The 25,603-nt window shown below is 39.1% G+C and overlaps 2 protein-coding genes across 9 annotated transcripts in view; one reads left to right on the top strand and one right to left on the bottom strand.

The window, feature by feature from the left end:
- The window catches only part of LOC107263046 (high affinity copper uptake protein 1), a 34,979-nt gene extending 24,381 nt beyond the window's left edge, over positions 1-10,598 (bottom strand). Inside the window, exons 1-2 of one of the 2 annotated variants that reach the window (XM_015729840.2) lie at positions 10,489-10,598; positions 10,253-10,424 (exon numbers count right to left, since the gene is read on the bottom strand). In XM_015729840.2, coding sequence (XP_015585326.1) covers positions 10,253-10,327 — 75 coding nt within the window. In that variant the 5' untranslated portion in view covers positions 10,328-10,424; positions 10,489-10,598. The remainder of the gene's footprint in view (positions 1-10,252; positions 10,425-10,488) is intronic. The other variant, XM_015729839.2, reaches the window with a different exon arrangement.
- The window catches only part of LOC107263030 (segmentation protein cap'n'collar), a 96,623-nt gene that overhangs the window by 4,527 nt on the left and 66,493 nt on the right, over positions 1-25,603 (top strand). The window contains exon 1 of one of the 7 annotated variants that reach the window (XM_025080392.1): positions 2,371-2,424. The exons of 3 other annotated variants lie outside the window; for them this stretch is intronic. In XM_025080392.1, coding sequence (XP_024936160.1) covers positions 2,386-2,424 — 39 coding nt within the window. In that variant the 5' untranslated portion in view covers positions 2,371-2,385. Of the gene's footprint in view, positions 1-2,370; positions 2,425-5,285; positions 5,499-9,087; positions 9,227-10,661; positions 10,833-25,603 lie in introns of those variants that run through there. 3 more of the 7 variants (XM_015729819.2, XM_015729821.2, XM_015729820.2) reach the window with 3 other exon arrangements.

Below are 25,603 nucleotides of genomic sequence, written 5' to 3'. Positions count from 1 at the left end.
ATGAACTCAATGACCCTTCCGGTATTACGACTGAAACATTGGTCTTCGTTAAACAGGGACCCAAAAAATAGATGGTGCTCTGACTTACAATTACAAGGCAAGCGTACAGGATACATTAATTCTGATAACGCGCTTGATGCACAGCCAGAAGGAAAGAAAATAGAATAAAAATAAAATTAACGTCACGTAAATAGTCATTCTGGCAGGGGCACTATTTTTTTCACCCGGAGACACTGGCATGCAGAAATCAAAAATAGCCAAAGTACCCAGACTCAGGTTCTGTAGTTTTTTGTTATTTTCTTTTTTATTTTCGCACACCACGATTTGGCGCAATACGTTTCCACGAACTGGATAATCGCCCAGAGTTAAATGACCGGCATGAAGCGCCTTGATTCGTATACGTATTTGAAACCTTGAAGCGACCTTGGCGAATACTACGCACCCTTTCACCTTTCTCTTCGACGTCACGTCCAATTACAAATATTCATACTCGCCCGCATATAAAAATATCTTATACGCCAAATGAAAAATTTGGATTAATCCTTTCAATATTCATTGTATTTCGAGTTTCATGAAAGTTCTCAAATATTATACGTTCTGCAGTATACTTGATGTCATCGCGTATACAGGCTACCCATATCTGTACTCATCGATCTGGGTTAATCAATCGCAATTCCATTCGCCAGTAAAACAATCTTTGATTATAACATCGTGTCAGGATCGTCAGTTTGACTAGTTGGTGGACTATCGGCTATTACCACTAGCATGTCAAATATATAGTTAGCCATGATCGTGCCCATTCAGGTTGCTCGAGGCCAGTGTAACCTATGGAATCATTTTCCGAGCGTCATCTTATCCAGATCAGTGTGCCAGCTGCGCATACGACCTTAGACACTGTGTGGCTTTTGTCCGTGATCTGAGTATAGAACGATCCTGCCTTCATCCAATGTTAATACGGGTTCAATCCCTAGAGGTCTACTGACCTCGACCAATCAAATTGCCCTCTTTTCGCAAGCCGAAGATTCACCGAGAGCACCAAAAATGTCAGACCTCTCGGTGGCACGGAATTCACGAGGTCTCGTGATTCGCTTGCAGTGACCTCGATATCAAAAATAATCGAGCACCGGGGATCCGCGGTGTCCTGAGGGAAAAGAAAATCTCAAGGGATAACACCAGATGCGACCTCGATATCTCGGGGAATTAACGTTCTGGCGACAAATCAACCAACCGATGCAGGTCATCACTTTAACGCCACTTGTGCGTCCACCCACAGCGTTTGAAAATAGCACGCAAGACCTTCGTGCTGACGATTTTGCGAATATCCAAGTCCACGACCTCACTTCGCGGCCGTGAACCGTATCTACGTACGTGCACCCGCGGAAGTCATTCCGCAAAACAGTTTTTCCATTTTTATTTTCTTTCACCTGGGATTCTTAGCTTCCTAACATAGCACTAGCAGTAGCGATAGCATTGCCATACTGCGTTAAAAAAATTTTTAAATTGCCATAAATAATTGTTTGCCTAAAGTAAACAAAAGATACAAGATCCCTTAATTTCATCTCTAGAGGATCCCAGATACGAATTTTCGGATCCCTCGCCATATTCCGTATCCTGTCTCAAATTTAACTGTGGGGATCGTTAACGACGACGACATCGGTGAGGATTATTTGCCACGTGGGGAAAGTAAAAATTGACTCGTGCTCTCGTCTCTGCGCCGAACTTTGAAAAAGACGTGAGTAACCAGTCCGTATTCACTTTACCCAGCTCCTTTTTAGTCACGAAGAACCAGTCTCCTTACCCGCAGTCTACTTCAACCCGGTCCACCTCCTCCGTATTAAAAATGACGCACCACTCCGAGAGCAACGCTACGCGGCCGTTTCGGACGGAGTCTGGAAGCGTGGGTCGCTCTGGTTAGGATAGGTTAGTTGCCCGACCGTGACCTTGCTTGCTCGTCGCATAAACCCACAGATCGGCCGTGTATATTTAGAGGGATCTAAACTATAAAGAATATCATTCGTCAGGGGCATTCACTAGGCTCTTCTTCTCACGCGCCCTTCACGAACCTTGCACAACTTGCAAATTTTATTGTCGTGTGATCATCGGGTGATGATTTACGGGCGCATCGATCAGTGGTGAAAAAATGAAATCATCGTATATAATATGGAAACATTAGCCGTCATTACTTAGCATCCGTCTTTACTCATTGCTAAGCAAAATAGCCATGAATAATAATTGATACAATGAAAAATCTGACAACAACTTTTACTGTATTTAAAAAGTACCAGTAGATCCGGAATTATTAAAATTTTACTCTTATTCGGACAATTAAACAATCAAGATAAGAAAAGCAATGTTAATCATTTGAAGTGAAAGAAAAGAAAAAAAATGATAGCACTCGGATGTAACCCAAGAGAACGTGTCACTGTAAGAGCTCTGAATAATTAATATTAATATTTTTAATTGTCGTTAATTTAATGTATCAGCCTGGAAAGTTGTTCATCTGTACAAATAAAACGTTTATTCTCGTCGACCGTTATACCTATATACATATCAATGTACATTGTTCTTCGAATTGTCTCGTAGACATGACTTTTCCTCGATATAGAAAAGCGGAAGTATCTTGACTGTTTCCACGAGCTGCTCTCGTCAATTCACGATGTCGCATTAGAAATTGGCAGAAAGCCTGGCTGTACTACGTACGCGCGAATCCACAAGTGACGAAAATCTTTCATTTGTTTTTAACGACCTTGCCAGTTCGCCACTTCCAATGCGGATTCGGTGTCTTGTAAAAATCTGGTTTGAAGCAAAGTAGTCTGGTCCTTTTGTTAAGATCGCAAAACACTCGCTCGGTCTCGAAATAAATAGTAGATGCCTATCGTACTCACAAAGAAGGTACTTTGTACTCTTGCATAGTAAAGTTATCTCAAATTCATTATATAGATATATACAGTGTATTCACCAATTGGCAGAATGCCTCGCGCCACTTGCTCTGCATCAATTGCGTTTATTTTCTGCTTTTCTTTGTTTCCTTTGTTCTCCCCACGTGCCGACCAATGTGCATTTGAGATATTACACGAAATCGTGTGAAATTTTACAGTTCTAAGAGACTTTTTCTTATGAATTATATCATTATATTCATCAAAAATATTTATTTTTTCATATCATTGGATTTTGCGCAATTTACAAATATACGATTAACAGCATCTTATTGACACGCGTAGATTTTTTACTATGTGGTATTTTCATTTAATTCAAAACACCTATTGTCACTTGATTGTTATTAAGAATTTTATAAATTCAATACATATATATATATATATGTGATAAAGTGGGTGTCTCAATGTTATTCTACTGATAAATACAGTCCGTCAAAAAACACTTACAACTGATGAACTTTGTTCGTTTGCTAGTTGCGTATTCAATTTTTGTTTGCCTATTACAGGTAGCTAACGATCTGTTCCACTTATGTACAGGGTGTCCGATAAAGAATATACGAGCCAGGATTTCTCTAATTATTTCTATTCTCAGCCAGATACGAATCTCATACAATTCTTATGAGTGCTATGAGTCTTGTCGTTACCAACAAAACTTTTCCTAGCTAATTTTTCACGTATTATCTACTGTCAGTCGGAATGAAAATAATCGGAAAATTCTCAATCGCCGCTTTGATTGACAGAAATATCTAGGAGGTGTCGTATTCTACAATAGTTCTTACATCGCGTTACTGATCCTGAAATAACGTATGTTCAAGGTAGACTGGTTTACAAAGAACGAGTAAATTACTAGACTAATTTATGCACAGTGCCCATTCCTTTCGTAATACCATCGAGTGTTTCATCGTTACCTTCGCTGTAAACTTTCACGCCGTCGATCTAATTCCGTCGATAATTACACGTAACGCTTATTTCTTAAGAATAGTTTATTTTACTTTTTTTTTTTTTAATTTATTATTTCTTTCCCGTGCAATTATTCTGGCTTGATTTTACGATCAAAATGTATTACACTTCGTGCCACTCGTCCTCGATTCTAGTACGATGCATCCATATAAAAGCAATCGATATTATGAATAATCGATTGATACGTGAAATAAGTAATCAATTTGAACGTCTGGAAATACCGTAATCTCATTTAACATTGGCCCAGGTCGTACAAATTGTTTGTCTTTAGCCACTCGTGCTTTTCTTGATGTGCCAGGATAAGATAATTGTTGCAAGAAATTTATTATATTTTTATTAATAATCAATGAAATCTAACCGCTAAACAGTGGACATTCTATCCTTGAATTTTTACCAGATACTACTTCCAGACGCGATTTTTGGAAATAGATGAATCTATGTTATACAGTTTTGGCCTTTTTCTTGCACAGGACTTGTTTGTAGAAACAAAAACAAGGCTTGATACTTTGACAAGCTTTCTGTTACGTATATGTATACTTTAGCGTGCTGCAGGATTTGACGTTGTATCGCAAGTAAGGAGAGACGCTAAGTACTTAATCAGACACGTCTGTCCTTATCGCTTTAAAAATCGTTCAAAGTCACGAGATAATTTCACGACGGACAGTCGAGTTAAAGTGGCAAACATGTCGTAAAAAACAGTAACGCTGTCGGATACTACTCATATATGTTTTCGTAGGATAGAGAAACGTGTAGTAATTGATAAAGTAAACAAATCCATTTAAGTGATTATTATCATACGTATATCACACAAATATAATCTGATATATTCAGGATATTTAAACGTCAAATATGGCCCTGAACAATAATCAATTTTTTTATTGCTTAGGTAATACACATGATTGTCTTATAAGGTGTTATTTTCCGCGGAACCCCATAGCCTTGTATCAATTTACGGAAACTTAGTCATTCACGGTATTGAGGTTAAAGTAAATATATACCTAAAGGTATAGTCACAGTGCCATATGTGTACAAGTAGATGATTAAATGACTTATTATTGCTTGAATATAGAAAATATAGAATAGCAATACGTTATTGAAATATATAACAGGTTGTTTTTTTTATCGTCGACAATATGTTATTGAAATATATGAGAGGGTTTTTCTGTTATCATAAAAAAATAAGAAAACCCGTAATGACGGCCTCGATTAACCCGCCACGTGGTCGTCATATCGGAAATAATAGCCTCTCGAGTTCAAGAAGGATCCATATATTTTCATAGATCAGCATTCCAAGTATATGCAAACGATGACCTCCAGGAACCCTGAAGCCGACAGGTAGCGCGCAACGTCGTCTTTATGGACTTCAAAGCGCGCCATAAGTTTTCAGTTGAATGTGTCGTTGCGCGAAGCTCGTCCTCCACATGTAGGTTAGAATCTCATCAGACATCTTTTCCTCTCTTTGACACGTCACAAGTTCATTAATTTTCGTCTCGATATCGAAAGAACAGAAGTGTATCTTTGAGTGGTATAGCAGATCGGAACAGAATGGCACGCAAGAAGAAGAAACAGCCTAGGATGCTGGCAGTCTTCGTACCCGATGACGTAATGACTTGAAAAATTATTTAATAATTTTTACGTCGCGAACTTTCATTATTATACGTGTCTTATGGGTATACAAATTCTCTGTTTCAGGTACGTATAGAAAACGATCATCAGCATAGCTTCATCCTACGTCAGCAATGCGTAAGTCGAATGGCCGCTCGAATTTGCATTCACTCAGGCGTCTACGTAGCGCGACGACTCGTAGAAGCAATGCGGTGCCACTAAGGAAATACAGAAAATGGAATTTAATGCTATCCATGAAATTCGCTACTGCTTCATTCGCCGTTCTCTCAAGTTCACTTATTTATGCTCTAGAAAGTTTTGCCAGTCGTGCGATTCACTACAGTATCATTTTGTTTGCACGTTTCGGTAAGTTGACACGGTTCCTTTGTTCGTACAGTCTTCGCAGAATTTCCTGGCGTTACCCGGCAAGCTTTTCAAGCTGCGCTTGGCATCAGACACAGTCTTAAAGCTCAGGGTAGGAAAATTATGGGAGCTTCTGGTATCTTCGGTCACGCGGATAGTTACCAATTCGGTCATCGAGTCATGCTGAGTTCCCGTGAATCAGGTCGTCTTTTGAAAGCCCTGTACCAAATTAACGACCAGCCTTCTTCACTGGGAACTTCCAATGATTGTGCGCCGTTTCATCTACGTACGCAATCTTAGGGATTGACCTGGTAAACTTGTTTATCCTGAACGAATTTAGATCAAGCTGTATATTTCACTCGGATCACTCATATAGGATTCAATTGAGAGAAGTAAGAATGAGTGAACTTGAAAGAGACAGTAGTGCAAGTTTTAGACGAGTTGCTAGGATATATTTTTTTGTACATTTCACCACGTTCAGAGTGTTCGGACGATTTTTTATGTACGTCGCGATGTTCTTTCTGGTAATAATTTCAAGGTAGGTATTTCGGAAAGTTCATTCAAGGTCGTGAAGTGATGCAAACGATCTTTGTAAAAATAACTTACATCTTATATTTTGGATCGTCTGTTAAACGAGAGCAACAGACTGTTGACTTTCGGAATGATATCCCATGTTTATATATAATTTAAATCACATCTATTTCTTGTCTAGGATAAGACGATATTTTTTTAAACGACATCAAAATCATTTTTACGTTTCCTTCTTAACTATCAGAATTTTAATTCTCTATTAATATGGCCAAGTGACATTTAAGACGATATATGAATGCAGTATCATATAAACATATATGGTTTGGTAAAGATAAGAACAAAGTACGAATATATGAGGTATTTAATCGTGATAGAGCAAAGAAAAGGAATATCCGTTTATTCATATTTCCAATGTTATCAACGGATTTCTTCTTTATCGGTAGTAATTTTTTAAGTGTGCCGATAAAACAGTTTTTTACTGTCACGTCGATGAGATATCATGCTCCTTCAAGTTTCATACGATGCAAACAGATAGCGCCACTTTAGCCAAGTATAAATGGCAGCCTTGCCAAGTCATCAAATGTCTAATTCGATACAGAGATCAGTAGGGAGATGCACAACGCTACGGTTTTAGGTGATACCAAAAACGTGGCGCTAAATCGTAGCGGCGAGTCCGGGAATAGAATATCGTGATCATCGCCTTCGTCGATAATGCATATCCCGTCGTAGCCGAGCTGAACGTGATCACGAACGGGTAGCCTGGCGGGCAGAGTCCTCCGCTACTTATCGCTGGTTCCCAAAGCAACACTTGGAACGAGACAACTCATTGGATATAGCCTAAATACTTTATTTCTTTGCAATCCTAAATTCGATCGCACAGTGTGAGCTCGGTAAGTTTAATATGACAAAAGCAAGCAACTCACGTCTGCCTGCACTGAAGCGTATGATGCCACAAGCATATTTAATACATATTTTACCGATGTTGCGTAGCAGAACGATTGTTGAAACCTATCAGGAACTGTAGAACTTTTCGAGAACTATTGAAAAAGCCTATTGTTGAATCATTTTCAAGAGATTTTAAAAAAGTGCGATGCTGGAGCTGACATCCGTGTAGCACCTCCATTTTTGTAATGTTAATATAATATGTATTATATGTATTAATATAATATGTATAAATATGTATTTTAATAGAGAGTCCACAGTGTTCTTCTCTCGTCGGTGCGCTATAAACGCGGAATTGGCAAAATCCAGAAGACTCGCGTGGACGAGGAAAAATTATTTAGTACGCAGCAGAATCTGCGGTTGATTACTCGGAAACAAGTATAGCTGGAAATATAGTCAGACACTACCGCGCAACATGGGAACACTTTCCAAATGCATCACCAAAATCTCACATAAATATAAGTCAGATCTATGCACTACTTCCGGTATCCGCTGAGTATAGCAAATTTAAGGCTTTCAGCATAACCGCTTACATAAATGTTTATGGTGAGTAAAAAAAAAGGAAGAAAGGAAGAAACTTATAACTATACTACCTACAACTTTTTTGAAAAACTCGAAAAAATGGTGTCTAGACCCTGCACCTGCTACGCACTAATATTGAATTTAAAAGGAAACTATGAAGGTACAAGCGATGGAACGCAGTGGAGATATACTAGAGACTATACTCTTCAACGATATCGCGTCAACGATATCCTGAAATGCGAACAATTGCCGTGCACCGATCAGCCTGTATCGTCATTTCCCATGCTGCGCGGTAGTGTCTGACTATATTTCCAGCTATACTTGTTTCCGAGTGATCAACCGCAGATTCTGCTGCGTACTAAATAATTTTTCCTCGTCCACGCGAGTCTTCTGGATTTTGCCAATTCCGCGTTTATAGCGCACCGACGAGAGAAGAACACTGTGGACTCTCTATTAAAATACATATTTATACATATTATATTAATACATATAATACATATTATATTAACATTACAAAAATGGAGGTGCTACACGGATGTCAGCTCCAGCACCGCACTTTTATAAAATCTCTTGAAAATGATTCAACAATAGGCTTTTTCAATAGTTCTCGAGAAGTTCTACAGTTCCTGATAGGTTTCAACAATCGTTCTGCTACGCAACATCGGTAAAATATTTATTAAATATGCTTGTGGCATCATACGCTTCAGTGCAGGCAGACGTGAGTTGCTTGCTTTTGTCATATTAAACTTACCGAGCTTACACTGTGCGATCGAATTTAGGATTGCAAAGAAAAAAAGTATTTAGGCTATATCCGATGAGTTGTCTCGTTCCAAGTGTTGCTTTGGGAACCAGCGATACGTAGCGGAGGACTCTGCCCGCCAGGCTACCCGTTCGTGATCACGTTCAGCTCGGCTACGACGGGATATGCATTATCGACGGAGGCGATGATCACGATATTCTATTCCCGGACTCGCCGCTACGATTTAGCGCCACGTTTTTGGTATCACCTAAAACCGTAGCGTTGTGCATCTCCCTACTGATCTCTGTTGGATACGTAATCTTTGATCCTCTTGTAATATGTCGCTCTATTTTTGTCGCGGTGAAAAACCGTACTATCAGAGATAATTTCGTACCGCGGAATAGCATTGTAAATAATAAAAGCCGTTATAAAGATAGCAGACAGACGCCCATCGTGATTTACTGCATTATCTCTTCGAGAATAATAGCGGAGGGAAAATTGTTCAATAAGAAACAGCATTATACTAGTAGATACATCATCATCCTCAGCAGTATCTTTTAAGAATCAAGCATACGTACTTCTTGGTTATACTCAAGAATTGGATTTGACTCATTTAATAATAGACAATGTAAGTACTCCTTGTTACGACACAGTTTATAAAGCAAATTATACTAATGTTCGAAGATATGGATAAAAATCACAGTCCCATAGTTTCCTATGTTACGTAGAAGCATTTGTAAAGACCTATGGTTACGTCGGATGTGCTTATGTATAAAGATACTGATTTGTGCAGAAAGTTTTTTTTTTCACGAATTCCCTACGTGCTTAGCGGAATGTCTGATTATTCCGTCAATAAGCGTACGTCTAATTACAAGCTTGACATATGTATGTTAGATCCGGAGGCAACGCACAGCCATAACGCACGTAAATAATATCCGCCTGGGATTTTCCTATTAGTAAATCACAGATGCCCCTCGTACCTTTAATAACTAGGCGTCTACGTAAATAATTACCGAAGTTCCGGGAAAATCGATATCGATTATATAATAGATTTATGTGAAACGCAAAAACGTCCGTGTTTGCTGCTTATCGTGCCATCTCGTTGTCTGCTCGTCGAGTTTTAAATTTTACAATCGAATTCTTCCTTATCATTTAATTCGATGCAGTATAAGTACATGTGTAGCGTGACGCAATATTTATTATACAATGTTTACTTACAACCGTACAAGGATCTACCTTAAGTGTCATGTTCCATTAGGCCGACAATTAACACAGCCGTATTATACGTCACTGTGGGGTATCGTTAAGGAAACACGAATAAATAAAAAACTGAACGGTGACGACTATGATAAAATAATTTTGAGGTATCGCATTCTTTTTTTCCTAATAAAATTAAAAAAAAAAAACTATTTTCGAAGGACAACAATACCCATTACCGTGTTTCAAAAGAAACGTATCAATATGATAATCGCGGTAAAACATGCGATAATTATTTTTTATAAACAAATCATAGATTTATTCTCCATAAAAGCATATTATCCATGTTGGTGATTAATCGTCAATAATTATAATAAATGTAGAAAAAAAATATTATCTCAAGTTCGATACGTTATCATATTTTAATATCTAAATGTAATATCTCAATTTTACCTACTACATTGGTAATCCGGTTATCATCAGGACGCGTATCTGACATCTGGCTGTCAAACACAATCCGTATATATTGCATTAGCAATTATTCATTGTAATTGGCAGTCTCCAATTCATTCCAATCCGCACTGCATAATAGATCGTCGAATTAAATAATTAATGCAAATTTTTCATCCCTGAAAAGTCACGGCGAAATCTTACAACAATTACGCTGCGTTAGACTGTACAAAGCAAACTCACCGTTCTTGTTATCGTCAAGTCAGCCAGCACGACTCTAGTCAGTTATCGCTATTGGCGGCAGAGAAGTGACAGTGTCTGATCTGTCTGTGACTTGTGAGTGGACGTGAAGGAAGCCACGCTTCCTTGAGAGCCAATAAAGTCGTCCAAGCATATATTTATTCAAAATTTCTCATAAGCGTACTAGTCTAACGTTACCGTCGGTAATCGTATGCAGGAGAGTCATTGAGGTCGTACATAATACGAGTGAGGTCAAAGTGGATAGCGGATACAGTGTAGTCTATAGAAAACTGTAATAACTCCTTACTTGGATATATATAATTTTCCCAAAACAAAAAATCATCACGGTAAGTCATTGTAACTTTGATATCATTTAAATATGAAAAATTGTCATTTTCACTTATAACTTTTATTCGCCCACGTCAAAACGATTTCCGCTGTTCGCGGAAACCTTCGCCTTCTTTAAAACCGGTTGTACCTTAAGCCACGGCCATCTTTAAACACTGAATGTAATATATCTTTAGGTCATCACGTTACACGTGCGCATTACGCAATCGAATTAACATCACGCGTGTCCCTCAAGTATCTTTTCTTAGAAATTGGCGATTATGAGCCCACTCTATTAAAATCGTGTACTGATTTCTAGGCGCGACCAACAAATATTTGATATTTAAAACACTAGACCTACTATAGAGCGGTCATTTGTCCGTTTTAAAGCGAAAACTATGTTTATAAAAAATTGTCGGTAGGTTTAATGTTAAACAACTGGATCTTTGTGAAAGGTGCACGTTATAGTTATACAAATTCACAGCAGAGACGCTCTTTATATTTATTAGGTAGTCTGTATACAATAATAAACAAGTGAGAAGGTGGATTCTCATATTTTTGTTGTATGACTTCGTAAAATCGTTTTGTGCGTTTTTTTTTTTATGGACTTCGAAGTCATACAGTAGCCAAATTCTGTCTCTAGGACTTGTTCAGTTTTTACTAAGACCGTCAATTACCGATTTGATCGTTTTTTAAACTCCTGTATGTCGTATTACTGTATGAACTTACACCTTTACGCTGTCGGTATTGCAGTTTACGATTTATCGACCTGGCTGAACGTACGAATGTTAACTGACAGTACTGTACGTAAGTAGCACGTATTTATCGATAATTACACAGTTGATGAGTTTTACTGTACGTAAATAGTACAATTATCTTTCCTGTTTATCTTAAGATAAACAGGAACAAAATATCGCTTAGATCTGTGTGATAAGTCTCTGAAATTCTTGGCTTTATTGCGAGACACGTTAATATATCCCGTGAAAGTAGCGATCTTTACGGAGTGAAAAATAAGAATAAAAGTGCATTACGTTAAGATTGTTTTTGTTGCTTGTCAGAATGATTTTTAAAAATTAATTTCTCTTTTTGGTCAATTATACAAATATTTAAGAGAACGTACTTAGTACGGTTAATGATTTATTTGGAACTTATTTTCGGGTCATTCGTTAAACATCTAATTTAATGTCTGACGGCTGCCTCAAGCTATGCGGTAGTCTTCTTTTTTTTTTAATTCGAATGGACCTGTTGATGAATTCATAAGGCATTTTGGGACTTTTTGAAAAGTTCGAGAACTAAATTTTGCCTAAATTTTGCGAGTTCCGCTCGAGGCACTCGGGGGACTACTACCGTACCACGCGCGCCGAGCAATTGTCCCTCTCTCTCTCGTGCCATATTAAGAAATATGAATTTCCTTCCCGAACTACTAGTTCTCGAACTTTTCAAAAAGTCCCAAAATGCACCTTTCCACCCAACCCCTGCCATTCGGCCATTTTGTATTCGATCGGGATAAACCCTTTACCATTCGAACGGGAAGGAAATTTCCTAAAAGATATGTCTTTGGTTTTTCGAAATCTGTCATAATTTCACAGAAATATACAAAAATTCAAGTGTTGCACTTCAGTTGGACGTTACTGTATACGGGTAATGAATAGTTGATCATTCAGACTGTTGCTGAAAATGATCTGTATACGTACAGTGGGTATACGATACATACAATTGATATTAAATAATGTATTTTCTCATTGTTTATTAAAATATTTAAGAGTTTAGTCGCAAGCGGAATATTTGTCAATTTAAAGTGCCTTTACTAATCAGTAACTCTACGGCACTGTCTATTTAGTCATAACGTGTTTTCAAGATAGCTTTGGTCATTTCGACATAATTCCTATGGCTATTTCAAGCTTATGATTTCTAATAGAAATCATATCGATCACGATGTCGTTGCGAGTCGTCTTTATCTTTATAATAACGCTGAATTGAATTTAGTCGCATGACATTTATTTGCAAATAATGTGAAATTAAGAAACCACTTTTATAATTTTCGACGTATTTTCCTGAACGTGTATTTTTCGCTGATGCTAGCCCGCATTCCATCGACCAGTCCGACTTAGCGACAACAAGCAAGAACGTGATCTTTCCGGTCTTCAAAAGTCGTAACCTTACTATATTTTCACTTTTCTGGAGATAAAAATATATCTACACACACATATATACATATAGTCTATCGACGTGTCAGATGAGTTTTTCAGGGGTCACCTTCTTATGACATTCAATATAAAAGAGTCCCCTTGACTTCACGCTTTACCGATGAATCGACTTGGGCATGCTATAGTATGGTTAACCAAAGTTTACTCCGAGCAATCAAATGGCTGTTGGCAATTGCAGTTTAAAATAATGGACAGTGTTTCAGCGGAGACTGTACCAAAGGTTAGGATTGATTTAAGAAATGTTTCGAGTAATAGCTGTAATTCGTATAATGGTAATGACGCTCGGTCGAGTCTCTTGATTAAATGCATTGAATGATAGGCAGATATATTTATACTGATCAAGATAGAATTGAAGCAAATACGTCGGTTATGGTATATCGCATTGCGACGATAAGTAGAGATTGGTGTCATAACTACCATACAACATTTCGACACGATACTTTTTAAAAAATTATGTCTAAAATCTTATTCCCACGAAATAAGCATAACGTCTGACATGATAATCATTTTCATGTTAATAAAGTTATTTTTGGTCGTATTACATAAATAGAAATTCTGGGTGGTCTTGGTTCCTCATTCTACGCACGATCATCGATTACTCATTCAAATATTATGTCGACTGATTCGTAGTTAACGTAAAGTCCAGTGGCGCCACTGTCGTCTTTCCATCCTTTCCCTTTGACCCCTGCCCTCCCAAGGGCCTTGTGCAATACATTTTTATAATTCGATCTCTACTGCTTTCAAAGCAGGAAATCGCCTTTTTTTTATATATTAAATCGTGAACTCGTGATAAAACACTGGACACTTGATATTTTAAAAGGGAATTAAAGCGTTATCTTGATATATTATTTTTCGCTTTTTCACGCTAGCCTTGACGCATCGGGAAAAGTATTGTCCATATCGTAATGTATACTTTTGTAATGTATAGATTTTCATGTGCTTGAAATGGGTATGTTTGTCAAGCGAAATTATAATGGCTCTCACTATTGACAGATAATGTCTCGAGACTTATCTCGTAAAAGCGACCAATTTACTTGCTTTCGAGTCTTGGCCCTGTATTATCAATTGTGTTACATACCATTTTACCCGGCGCCCAAATTCACTGATAAGAGTTTATTCATGGAAAGAAAACATATTTCTTGAAACGTATATTAAATAGTGCGAATTTAACATGAGCAAATATTAATTTATCACAAGACGAAACCTCACGTGGGTGTCATATTTGTTATAACCATTTATTTATTCGTTAATACGCAAATATTCGATTTGTTTACTGCATACAAATCATGTTAATTCTAAATAAACTCTTTACTCAGTGTACTTTTATCAAAATCATGTGCAACATCATTGGAACACGTGGCCCTATCTCGAGTAGTTTTTTAATCCTTGATAGCAATGATTATTTTAAAGTAATCATAGACTTTTGATAAATAAAATTCTTTTATCTATTTCCCATCTGCGTATGAGAACTCTTACGCACTCACGAACGCATGAATTTATTACGCCTACTACTCCTTGTTGATATTATAAAGACAGGTTAGAATTTTAGACAAAAAATGTTATTTCCATACGTTCTATCTACATAATTAATGCGACTTACTATACCAGATGATCATTTTACGTTAGTTAAATATATTACACAAATATTACATTAGCTAAATACATTACTTGAATATATCTTGCATATGTACAGACGATCGTTGTAGATAAAATAGAAATGTAAAATGGTCTGAACGTAACTTTTATTTTGTTACGTAACTCGCTATGGTGATTGATATAGATGGCATTACTAGTTATTAGTTTAGCGCAGATACACGTACGTATGTATATTGTACAGTAGCAATGGTGCGTGTCGATTAAAGACACGCGATCGTTTAATTATGGTCTCAGCACATATCTCAGACGTAGAAATCTCAAACAAACGTTACTGTCTTAGCGATTGACAAAGTAAGTCGAGCTACAACGATAAATTTATCAGTGTTACAGATGAGATAAGATTGGATAATCATCTAATTGAAAGTATGTTATCTGAAGCTTTGGCATTGAACATCATTTATTTCATTCCGGGATTGTATTAAGATACGTCTGATTTAATACGATCGAAGATTTATCGTACGTTTGTTTTTTTCAACAGAGTACGTTAAACTTGAAAATTAAGATAGCTATACGGCTTCGCACTAGTCAAATCAGTGCTAAATTTTTAATAACGTTTTTACAATTTCTGGTGGTCCAATTAACAGTTCCGAGGAGTTACTCGCGCAACAGCATCAGTTCTTAATATATAAATACATTCACAGCCATGATTCAAACAGAAAGCCGACTGATATGTGTAAATGTCCGATGTTATGTTTTTTCGTGCAGTTTTTTTTTTAAGAATAAACCATAATAACAGTCCAATTATGCCGAGCAATATATCATTTTGATTATTGGAAGATTCTTAATCGATTGGCGATCTAGACTTTAGATAATATTAGTAGCTCAAAAGATACATCCGTTTGATTACATATCCTAACCTGATGTCAGGCATACAAGTGGCTGTAACTTTTGAACAACTAATATTTTACAAAATCTCGATGGTCAATCGATTAAAGATTTTCCAATAATCCAAATGAGATATTGCTCGTCGTAATTGGACTATTATTATGATTCATTCTTTAAAAAAACTGCACGACAAAATATGACATCGAACATTTGGATATAATATTTGATTTTGCTATTCGAATCACGGCTGCGAATGTACTTATATATTAAGAACTAATGCTGTCACGCGAGTAACTCCTCGGAACTGTTAATTGGACCACCAGAAATTGTAAAAACGTTATTAAAAATTTAGCACTGATTTGACTAGTGTGAAGCGGTATACCTACCTTAAAACGATTATTTGCCAGTAATTATATTATTGAATGACGGCCGTGGTCGTATTAACGTGGCGCCATCTATTTATGTAACACTAAACAAACTCTCGACTCGATTGGTACATAGCCAATAAGTAAGAGCAGTGCCATGAAGTTTCCCTGAATATCTAAGAGATGTCGCTAGCGTCACAACCTTCGTGACGCCACCAACGTAACCATGACCGCCAGTCCTTGGAGAATGAATTCCTTCCGATGATCATTTTCACTTGAAAACTTTGAAAAATCTTTGTCAAACGATCGACATCTTTATTCGATACATTTTTTTAAGTCTCATCATCGACGTCATCTTTTAATCACTTGCCGATATACTCTCCTATGCTACGGTTATCGACATTCTGTCAAGCTCCAACACTGTCCCAAGATTATCCCTACGGTTGTCGTACTGAAAAAAAAATCGATATGCACTGAACCGCAATTCTCAAACATCCTGCGCCCACAGCCAATCGCGATCATTGGCCCGAGCAAATCGGTTTCCATTTGACAAATTATAGTAGCCTAGAGATAACCCATCCGATAGCCGACACAGGCGTGGGTGAGGTGGTCTCACGTCACGCTCCTGTCAATGTGTCATGTCCCTAAGCTTGCTACATAGATATACATATACCGATGCCTATACGTACAATATATATATATACACATAATATATACATAATACACTTTATGTATAAATACCAAGAGGCTTATGCTCACCTGCCTTCCACAATATTCTCGCATATACAGGGTGTCCTGAAATTCATCAATTATTTGATCAGCCACTGCAGCGGCATCCAATAAGACCATTCAAGGAATGCTTTTCAGGTAAAAAAAATTGCATTTTCAAAGTAAATTTTCAATAAATATTCCGCTTCACGTTTCTACCATCTGACAACGTATGCATTACAGATCGTATTATTTTATACCACCCCGTATAACTCGCTCGGCCAACCGTAACCCTCGTTCGCAATGCAGGCAAAGGTTACGTCCATGAGAATAGCCATCTTAGCAATCTAAGAGCCTCCATTCGATACCACTAAGACGATCCCGATGAGGAGGATCAAGGATCATCCGATCTGGCCGATGCTGCGAGTTCGATAATTTTGTGCGTTGATGCTGGACGTTGACGTATTTCCGGGAAAAATTGACTTCCCTCCGTCTCGCGCCAGGTCATTATTGTCTTACGTGATAATTACTTGACGAGAGTTTTCACCGGCGCTGAACTTTTTTTTGGTAAATTAGCAAGCGGCGGGCAAATTTTTTTTTGGAATTACTTGACACGAGGCACCCTATACACGAGCGATTAACGAATCGTTAGAACGAAGGAGTGTGCTGTGTCCTTTATTGTTCCCTCTCTCTCTCTCTCTCTCTCTCTCTCTTGCATTTCTTCCTGTTACACAGTGGGATTTTCTTGAGGGCGCTGAAAAATGATATGGAGGCGGAGACCACCTTTGTGCTGTGTCCTTTATTGTTCCCTTGGAATTACTTGACACGAGGCACCCTATACACGAGCGATTAACGAATCGTTAGAACGAAGGAGTGTGCTGTGTCCTTTATTGTTCCCTCTCTCTCTCTCTCTCTCTCTCTCTCTTGCATTTCTTCCTGTTACACAGTGGGATTTTCTTGAGGGCGCTGAAAAATGATATGGAGGCGGAGACCACCTTCGGAGTCTCACGAAGGAGTCTTGTAGGATTACCATAAACACCTTTACCACCCCATGCCGCAACCCCCATATAGATAGAATAGATTTGCTCGCTCCCTTTCCAAGTCGGGGAGATGCTCCGAAAGTGACTAATGATACGTCGGTTCGAAGCAGTACGAGAAAGCATCGGAGAAAGCCAGGGACGTAGTCAGTCATAGATGACTCCCCGTATGAGGATTTCTTACGATTTTTTTTTTCTTCACGTACGATTCCCCCTCGTCCCTGGAGATGTAGATCAGGATCTACGTAAAACCTTGTCCACGTAATCCTCAGTGATGATCCTGTAACGATGTGAAAGTCTCAGGGAAAGCGGATTGTTCGTCTAACCCAAAAGTACTCAAAATTATCTTGAACCAGAGGCAAAGATATTGAATTTTATTATTTACGAATAAATTCCTTTTTTTTTTTTTTCATACAGTTCATCCTATTTTTAATACTACTACATGGTAGCTTATTCAATGAAATTTATTACGTATCATCCTGTCTTCTTACGGGTACGTATTTTTACATTCAAATTACATTTTTGTTAAAATTTTGGATTATTTGCAAATTTTTGTTTATACAGATTTTCTCAATGTGATACATCACAGAGGAAGACAAATTTTTAATGTTTACACTGGAGAAATATCCGATTCAAAAGGATGCCGCCATCTTCATTTGTCAATCCCCACTATGATATTCTTCCACGAAAACTACCACCACCACCACCACCACCACCATCATCATCATCATCATTATCGTGATCTGTGTACGATTCACCTGTCGTTTTCTCCAACCCCACGTGTTATCCTACGAGCAACATCGCGACAGGATGTTTTCGAAGGCAGGTGCATGTCAAAACGAATCGCCGAAATGAAAAAGAAATATTCTGAGTAGCGTCCATATACATAGTGCTACCAATAGAATTTTCCAAAATTCAATGATAATCGCGTACGCGCACTGCAAATCCCAGATGGCATTATGACCTTTTTCTTAGGGATCCCAATGGGTATCGATCAGAACCAATTGTAAGGTCGCTATTTAACCAGATCGTTCGATCAGCCTCAAGGGATGCTGCGAGTGATCCGTAGAAATATTTTGACACCGGTGGATATCTCAACGTGATCGATGCACTCCCTTGAGATTATGTCGTGAATTGCATTTTCTCGGCACGTCCATTGCCAACGTTTATATACATATATATATACACACACACATATAACGGTATAGTTATAGTTTTCCTCTATTTCCCATAGAAATATGAAAACTATCAAAACGCATCTGGTTCTGGTCTTAAGATTAAAAACAAAAATTTCGAATTGTTCACGTGCTTCGAAAACATTTCCATTTTTCGATGACACCAATGGCAGCATATCTTCGTTCGTATACTCGATACAGAAGATGGCGAAAAGCAGTGCGCACAAAGGTATCCGGGAGGATTTTTTGACGTGAGCAGTGATTGGTTCCAATCTTGTAATTACGTACGGAGAAAACCGGTCGAGAGACCTCTGACAACTTCTCAATAGGCGTCTCTCTGCCCGTGTCGGCATACACGGCAGCCATTGATGCAAAAGGAAGAGAGACGCCGGGGATCGTACGATTCTTCAAAATGATAATTTCGATTTTTTTTTTTTTCGAAAAAGTTCATTATCACTGTACACGCGCGTTCTATGACTTTACCACTCTTCACGCGAACGGGCTTCAATACGGTAGTGACGTGCAACGTGATATCGACGTATAATTTATTGACCATAGGAAAAACCATAAGAAGAAATTTATCATGATGAGATGCCCTGACAGAGTATATATACACAGAAGATTCTCACGTAAATTACCTTGTACGTCATGCTTCTTTGTACGTTTATTGAAAAAAAAAAAAGTTTTCATAGAACGCCATTTTTTTTTGTAAATTTCCAAAATTTGTAACACAATCTCAATTGGTTAAGATTGATCAATAATATTGAGCAATCCGTAAGTTTCTATTGCTAAGAACCAATTATCGATACGACCGTTCGATTGAATCGAACCTTTTATCTCAATCTGACTCGGTTGGGAATCCAGGCCTACGATACTCGCCGTCAACGTACTATCTAATGAGCCGTTTAATTACCTACGCTCTGCGGCTCTAGATGCTTTTTAATCCTGAATCGTGTACGTGGCAGACTGATAAAAGGGCCACGATCGATATCGCAGTTCGCTTGTATTTCCGACAGAGAAAACCTAATCGTTTCGCCATGGCTGCTCCATGCCAATGTTCACCCGTGAGATAACAATAACTTCTTACGGAATTATACGCAGTAAGAGGAGACCCGATATACGAAAAATGTAACAGTATTATTTGTCGAATACCTTTGCGAAAACAAAGGCCAAAGCGTGTCTGGGGATTTTTCATACGTATGAAAAATAACGTATTACATAAGTGCTAAATTGCACTCGTTGCAGAAAAGTGCACCTATTACGTAAGTGCGAAATTAATTGTAACAGCGATCGAACCGTTTATACGACACTCGTGCGACTACCAGAAATCGAAGTCACCGATGCACAAATCAGAGGCGGAATAGCGAGTAATCGCCGCCATTCTACGTCGACTTCGACCAATCGAATGGAGCCTCCAATAAGCTTCGAGCACTTCTCGACGGGTGGCGCCAGTTCTGAATACCGTTGCGCACACTCAAATCCGGATTCAAAGCTTCGAACCTTTTTCTCTCCTTTACGTGTATACCTGCTCGACGCTCGCTGTATTCTCTCGCTGTACTAAAAGTCCCTGCTCTTTTTTTTTTTTTTGATCGCTCTCCTTGAATCACTCAGCCTCCCTCTTTCTACTAATTATCATATTGATATGTCGAATTTTCTCTACTCTTCTCTCCTCATCGTCTAGCTACGTCCCAAGTTTTTATTGTAATATATATATATAGATCTATTTTCTCTTATTTATCTTTTTCTCTCTCTCTCTTTCTCTTCCGGACAATAAGAACACTTACCGGCGGCTGTATTGTCGATGATTATTGTTGTTATCGGCGCCATTCGCCGCGCATGCGCAGAAGGGCCTTACGAGTAACAGAGTGGGAGAATTCCATTGTACCCTTAATTAAGGACATAATTGGAATCGATTATGATTATTCATAAATTACATATACGAACTGGCGCGCCTTTGTCGGCCGTTAAACTCCAATGTGGCAACCTAGGGAATTCTTTCGGATTGTTCCTCAGCTTGCCCAGGCACTTCAATTCTCATGATGGTTTCTTAACACGGTTCTCGGATATGATCTTGTTTCTATAGAAAGGCACGACTGCTAATATGTACCCGAGTACGCACGTACCGCGATCTTATCCCTTGCCATGATCTTTAAGTCAGTATAGTTTTTTTTTATATATATATATATATATTTTTCCTTCTATCTTTATATACCCACCACTCTTTTTTTCACTTGTACCAACGTCGCGACGCCTGTCACAGTAAAAATGATTTTAACGATCATCACATTCTCCACCGTAGGAGCCACGCGAATCTGGAGCGTTTTCTTTCGAAAGATCCCATTGGCTAACGAAAACATCATGCCGAAGGCTCTTCGTCGCGACACAATCGAAAGTCGAGCCGCGTAATCGTACATTGAAAATCAATTGGAAATCAATTATCCTTATTACATGTAAAAAGACGTCGCGCTCTGTTATCTATTAAAAACGATCACTTCGTGCAAGAGACTGTACACCTTCGTCACGTATTGGACGTTCATCGAAGTTACGGGCATTATTTTTTTTTAATGACTTTTTCTATTACCTAGTATCTATATGGCTTTGCGGGAATTCAATCGATTCTTCGCTATGGAATTTCTATTAGTCGGACAGTCGTAACATCGGAGTTTCGCACGGGGAACGTAATCGACGTGGAATTGTGGGTACGTACGTACGTACCTTACGCCCACTCTTGTTAGCTTCGTATATACGGAGATCGATCGAATCTCTGTAACCGGGATCGTTTTGTGTTCTATGGCATTAAAGCACGTGATTATCCACGGGCGTGAGTCTCTGACACGCGTGAATAATTGTGACATCGAGGTCTCTCGATAATAGATAGAACATAACTGGACAGTAAAGGTCAATCCTTTAGTTATAATATGTGTATATACGCCTGCTAACATTTAAGTGTATCGAACCATTTCATAAGTCAAGTTTGGTCGTACGATTTTTCATTTTTAATTGTACAGCCAATTTGAGCATTTTTGAAAAGGCTAAAAAAATTTTTGAAAAAAAATTCTTTATTCACTCCTTTGGACTCGGCCGGAACGTTGCGAGGATTCGGATCTCGAATTACTCGACTTGGACGTTTATTGGACTGCACTGTCTTCTGTAGATAAGGCACGCGTTTAAGTATATAAGAAGACAGATAAGAATGAGCCAACAGAACGGGGCAGTTTGCCTTGCCAGGATTGGAGCCCGATCCAAGCTTGATAAATGATCCTGTCGGAGGATACCTACCCATGACTCTCCTTTGCCTTACCTTCTTTTCCCTGGGGTATCTTGGGACCCCATGCCGGCTCACGCTCACTATCAAACTTAAGAGAAAGAGGGTCCCGTGATTGGACGCTTATCCCGGCCCAGAATACTATACGCGGTTGTTACCGATACAATGGCCGCCCTTCGTAGCGGCATGGCATTTGTTTGGAAATTATTCAAATAAAATAAAAATTATCGTGATCCGTCAATTAATGGTTTAATTTTTAACTCGCTACTATCGTCGAACACGGTTACTTAACTTTACGTTAAAAAGTCTGGCTCTCGTGACTGTCATCGAAATTGGATAAAAAAAATTTAATTATTTAGCATTTTAGCATTTTCCTTCTTTTTTCTTTTTATCGAGATCATCACTTTTATTTTACGTCTTTCGACAGCCTCCTCGATAGTCACGTAATCTGTATCGAAGTATAGATGTACAGGTTCCTCTTTACGCTAATCAAGCACAGTTATCTCCTCGCTCTCTAAATTCCGTACTACGAAATTACAAATTTCACGGAGAATTCAGGCGCAATCGTCCTCCTCATTCTTGAGAACTAATCGATCGCTCAGGAATCATGTAAATGATTGTTTTTTTGTCATTGATCTCATTTTTTTCATTCACCCCTTTACCGAAATAAAAGAAAATATGCCAATATATCATGACACATCTATCATACGTATATCGGGGATATTGTTGTTACACGCCTGTATACCTATGTATATACCAAGCGCGAATGGATATGCCTGTATCCAATCCAAAAGGGCGGCGGATATTCTAATAGCATCGGGGTCGATGGATACTCGCGTATTGTTCGAGTATGAATAAAAAAATAGTGGATATATAATGCGTGGGCTTGGGTGAGAGCATGGGGCTCAGGAACATGGATCGAAGAGAATGGGGACCGCCCCTGGGGTGAACGTTCGTGACGGACGGCGGCGTTCCCTTTGTACACGCGCCGCCCCTGACTGGCTGGCTGGCTGGATGGCTGGATGGCTGGATGGCTGGTTCTCTGATATCCTACAACACAAACACGTCTCTCTCTCTCTCTCTCTCTCTCTCCCCCTTTGCCTCTTGCTCTCCTCGATTTTATTCAGCTCCCTACCTCTCTCTCCCTCCCGCACTGAACTTGCGTGGATACATTATACGAATTACATAGATGATACGCCGATAGGACCTCGAGATATAGTGGGGAGGCAATGGGGAGGTTTGTGCTACCCAACCTTGATAGGGCCGCAAAACTATTTTTCATGGTACTCCTATCTCGCCCTCTTCGAATCGTTTCCTTCGCCCTTCTTTTTTTCCCCTTTTCTCCCTCCACCCCGCCCCACCCACCCAATCACTCTTGTAACGTAGCCATTGCGTGACCCTATCAGCCGCGTAGAGAATGCCTGGTGTACCTTTAAGCTAATTTAACCAGGATTCAAAGTTGGGTACCCCCCTGATATTGCAATGTATCTTCCGGTGGTATCTACTCTGGCTTTTAGGGTTGTATCTATATGCGCGTCTACCGTATAGGTGATTATAACGTTGGTACTCTGTAAAGGACTCGGCGCGTTTGATCGGGAATAGTTAACGACACCGCGGCCATTAAAGATCAAAGGGGCCAGTCGGCGATTATGACTCTTTCACACTGTGTATAGCGTACGAAAGGCGTTCGCCCTTTTTGAAAGGTACTGTAAGAGGGTTGAGATGATCTTTTTTAACTTATATTTCACTCGCGAACGAAGACGGGGACTCTCTCTTCAATTAAATGAATCAGGTTATTATAGCTGGCAGCCCTGTGATACCTTGTTCAAGGTATTTTCGAAATTTCTATACGGTGTCTATCGATTTAACATTATACAGGGACTTACTCGTAAAACCATTGGCACCTTAATGAGATGCGTCGATCAGTTTGGTTCGACGACTCGTTAAGTTTTTGAGGATAATTTTTTGTTATCAATGAAAAAAAAAAAAAAAAGTATGTTTTACTCAAAAATCTTTCGTCATCGACCAAACGGATACTTGAAAAATATTTGTTGATGCCAGTTTGGACGCTCTGGCAGACGTATCGCTCTGCGGCAAGACAAGCGTCCCCTAGGATACGCTTCCTCTAGCCGCGTCCCTGATCCCGCAGGATCATTAATCAAACTCCCCTTTCGTCCCTCCTCGCCCTTTCACTCCCTCCAGGAGTACCGGCTTTGGCCGCCATTATGGAGCGGCTGCGTGCACGACGCACTAATTAAAACCAGGAAATTAATGCTTTATGCTCTTAAGCCTCCTCGACGGGACGCACCAGGACCGACGAAAGTTTCTCGAGCTTTTAACTTAACGGCAACCGACATCGTGTGTATAGCTATATATAACAGTAGGATAGGTTATTCGTATCCTCACTTAATTCCCAGTCTTGGAGACGAGATGGTACGTAACATGTAGATAGAGTACTGGTATATCTATGTATAGGGTACTCGACCTGGTTAGACGGTATATGGGAGTAGGATCTGTGCGAGCGTTAATTTTTCTTTTTACGCGCGAAACCTCATGGCGGAGAAGATAAGATTTGGGAAACGTCGTTGGTACAGCTGAGAGGTGTGGGGATGGGGAATCGATCGATTCTCTGGGGACTGTTTTATCTCGATAGGAGATAAAGGGATGTTCCTGGGAGAAAGGCTTTCTCAGATCTCTCTTTGGATCCTTGCTCGCTATGGGCGTATCCCTATTGGGTATCCCCGGGGGACCCATTAGCGGTCACTGGACCATCTAGTGGCTATCCGCAAAACGTCAGACCACTTGTAAATACTATGGTTGCGAATACTAAGTAATTTATGGTGGGAGGATTTTAGAACGTCATTCGGCATGGTTACCTGTCCACTTTACTTGGGACTCATTATTTTACGAGGACCTATTCGATGACCTTTGACAACTGACAGCGGCAGGTTGACAATTCTCGGGCCGTACCGACGTTAGCAGGTTGTCATTCAAGTAGAAGCGTATGTGGTGCTCGTCAAAATTATGCTTCATGGCCCATAAATTATGGGTAATTATAATTTTGTTTTATAACGTTAAAAAATTGTATTAAGGATGACTGGGGATTAGATGAAAATTAATGTATTTATGGGGAGGGATGAGTTGTGCAACTTTCCTCAGATACGTCATATTTGTTATGGTGGACCTTTCATCGTATCTCATGGTGGAATTTCCCATGGTATTTTCGGTACATGCTTCGGGTTGGCGCAACCCTTTTTCTAAATTTCAAACCGGCGGCTGATCTATCCCACGGGAAGCTTCGGGAATGTCCAGAGGATCGGGTTCGGTTATGAGAATGTTGAAGAGTCCCGAGGGATGTAAAAACAATTCGAAAAATGTATAAATAAAATGAATCAACCCCCGGACTACGGATGGTAATAATACTCTTATCTAAATATCAAAACCACAGGGGCCCTAATATCCGATGGACCCTATAATATCAGACTCCTCAGGTACCACTTCTTGTCGAGACCGCTATCGCATGTCCAAAAAAAAAAAAAAAAAAAAAAAAAAA

Source organism: Cephus cinctus, unplaced genomic scaffold (genome assembly GCF_000341935.2).
Source record: "Cephus cinctus unplaced genomic scaffold, Ccin1 Ccin1_scaffold0132, whole genome shotgun sequence".
Taxonomy (NCBI): Eukaryota; Metazoa; Arthropoda; class Insecta; order Hymenoptera; family Cephidae; genus Cephus; species Cephus cinctus.
This window is presented reverse-complemented; position numbering and strand designations above follow the sequence as displayed.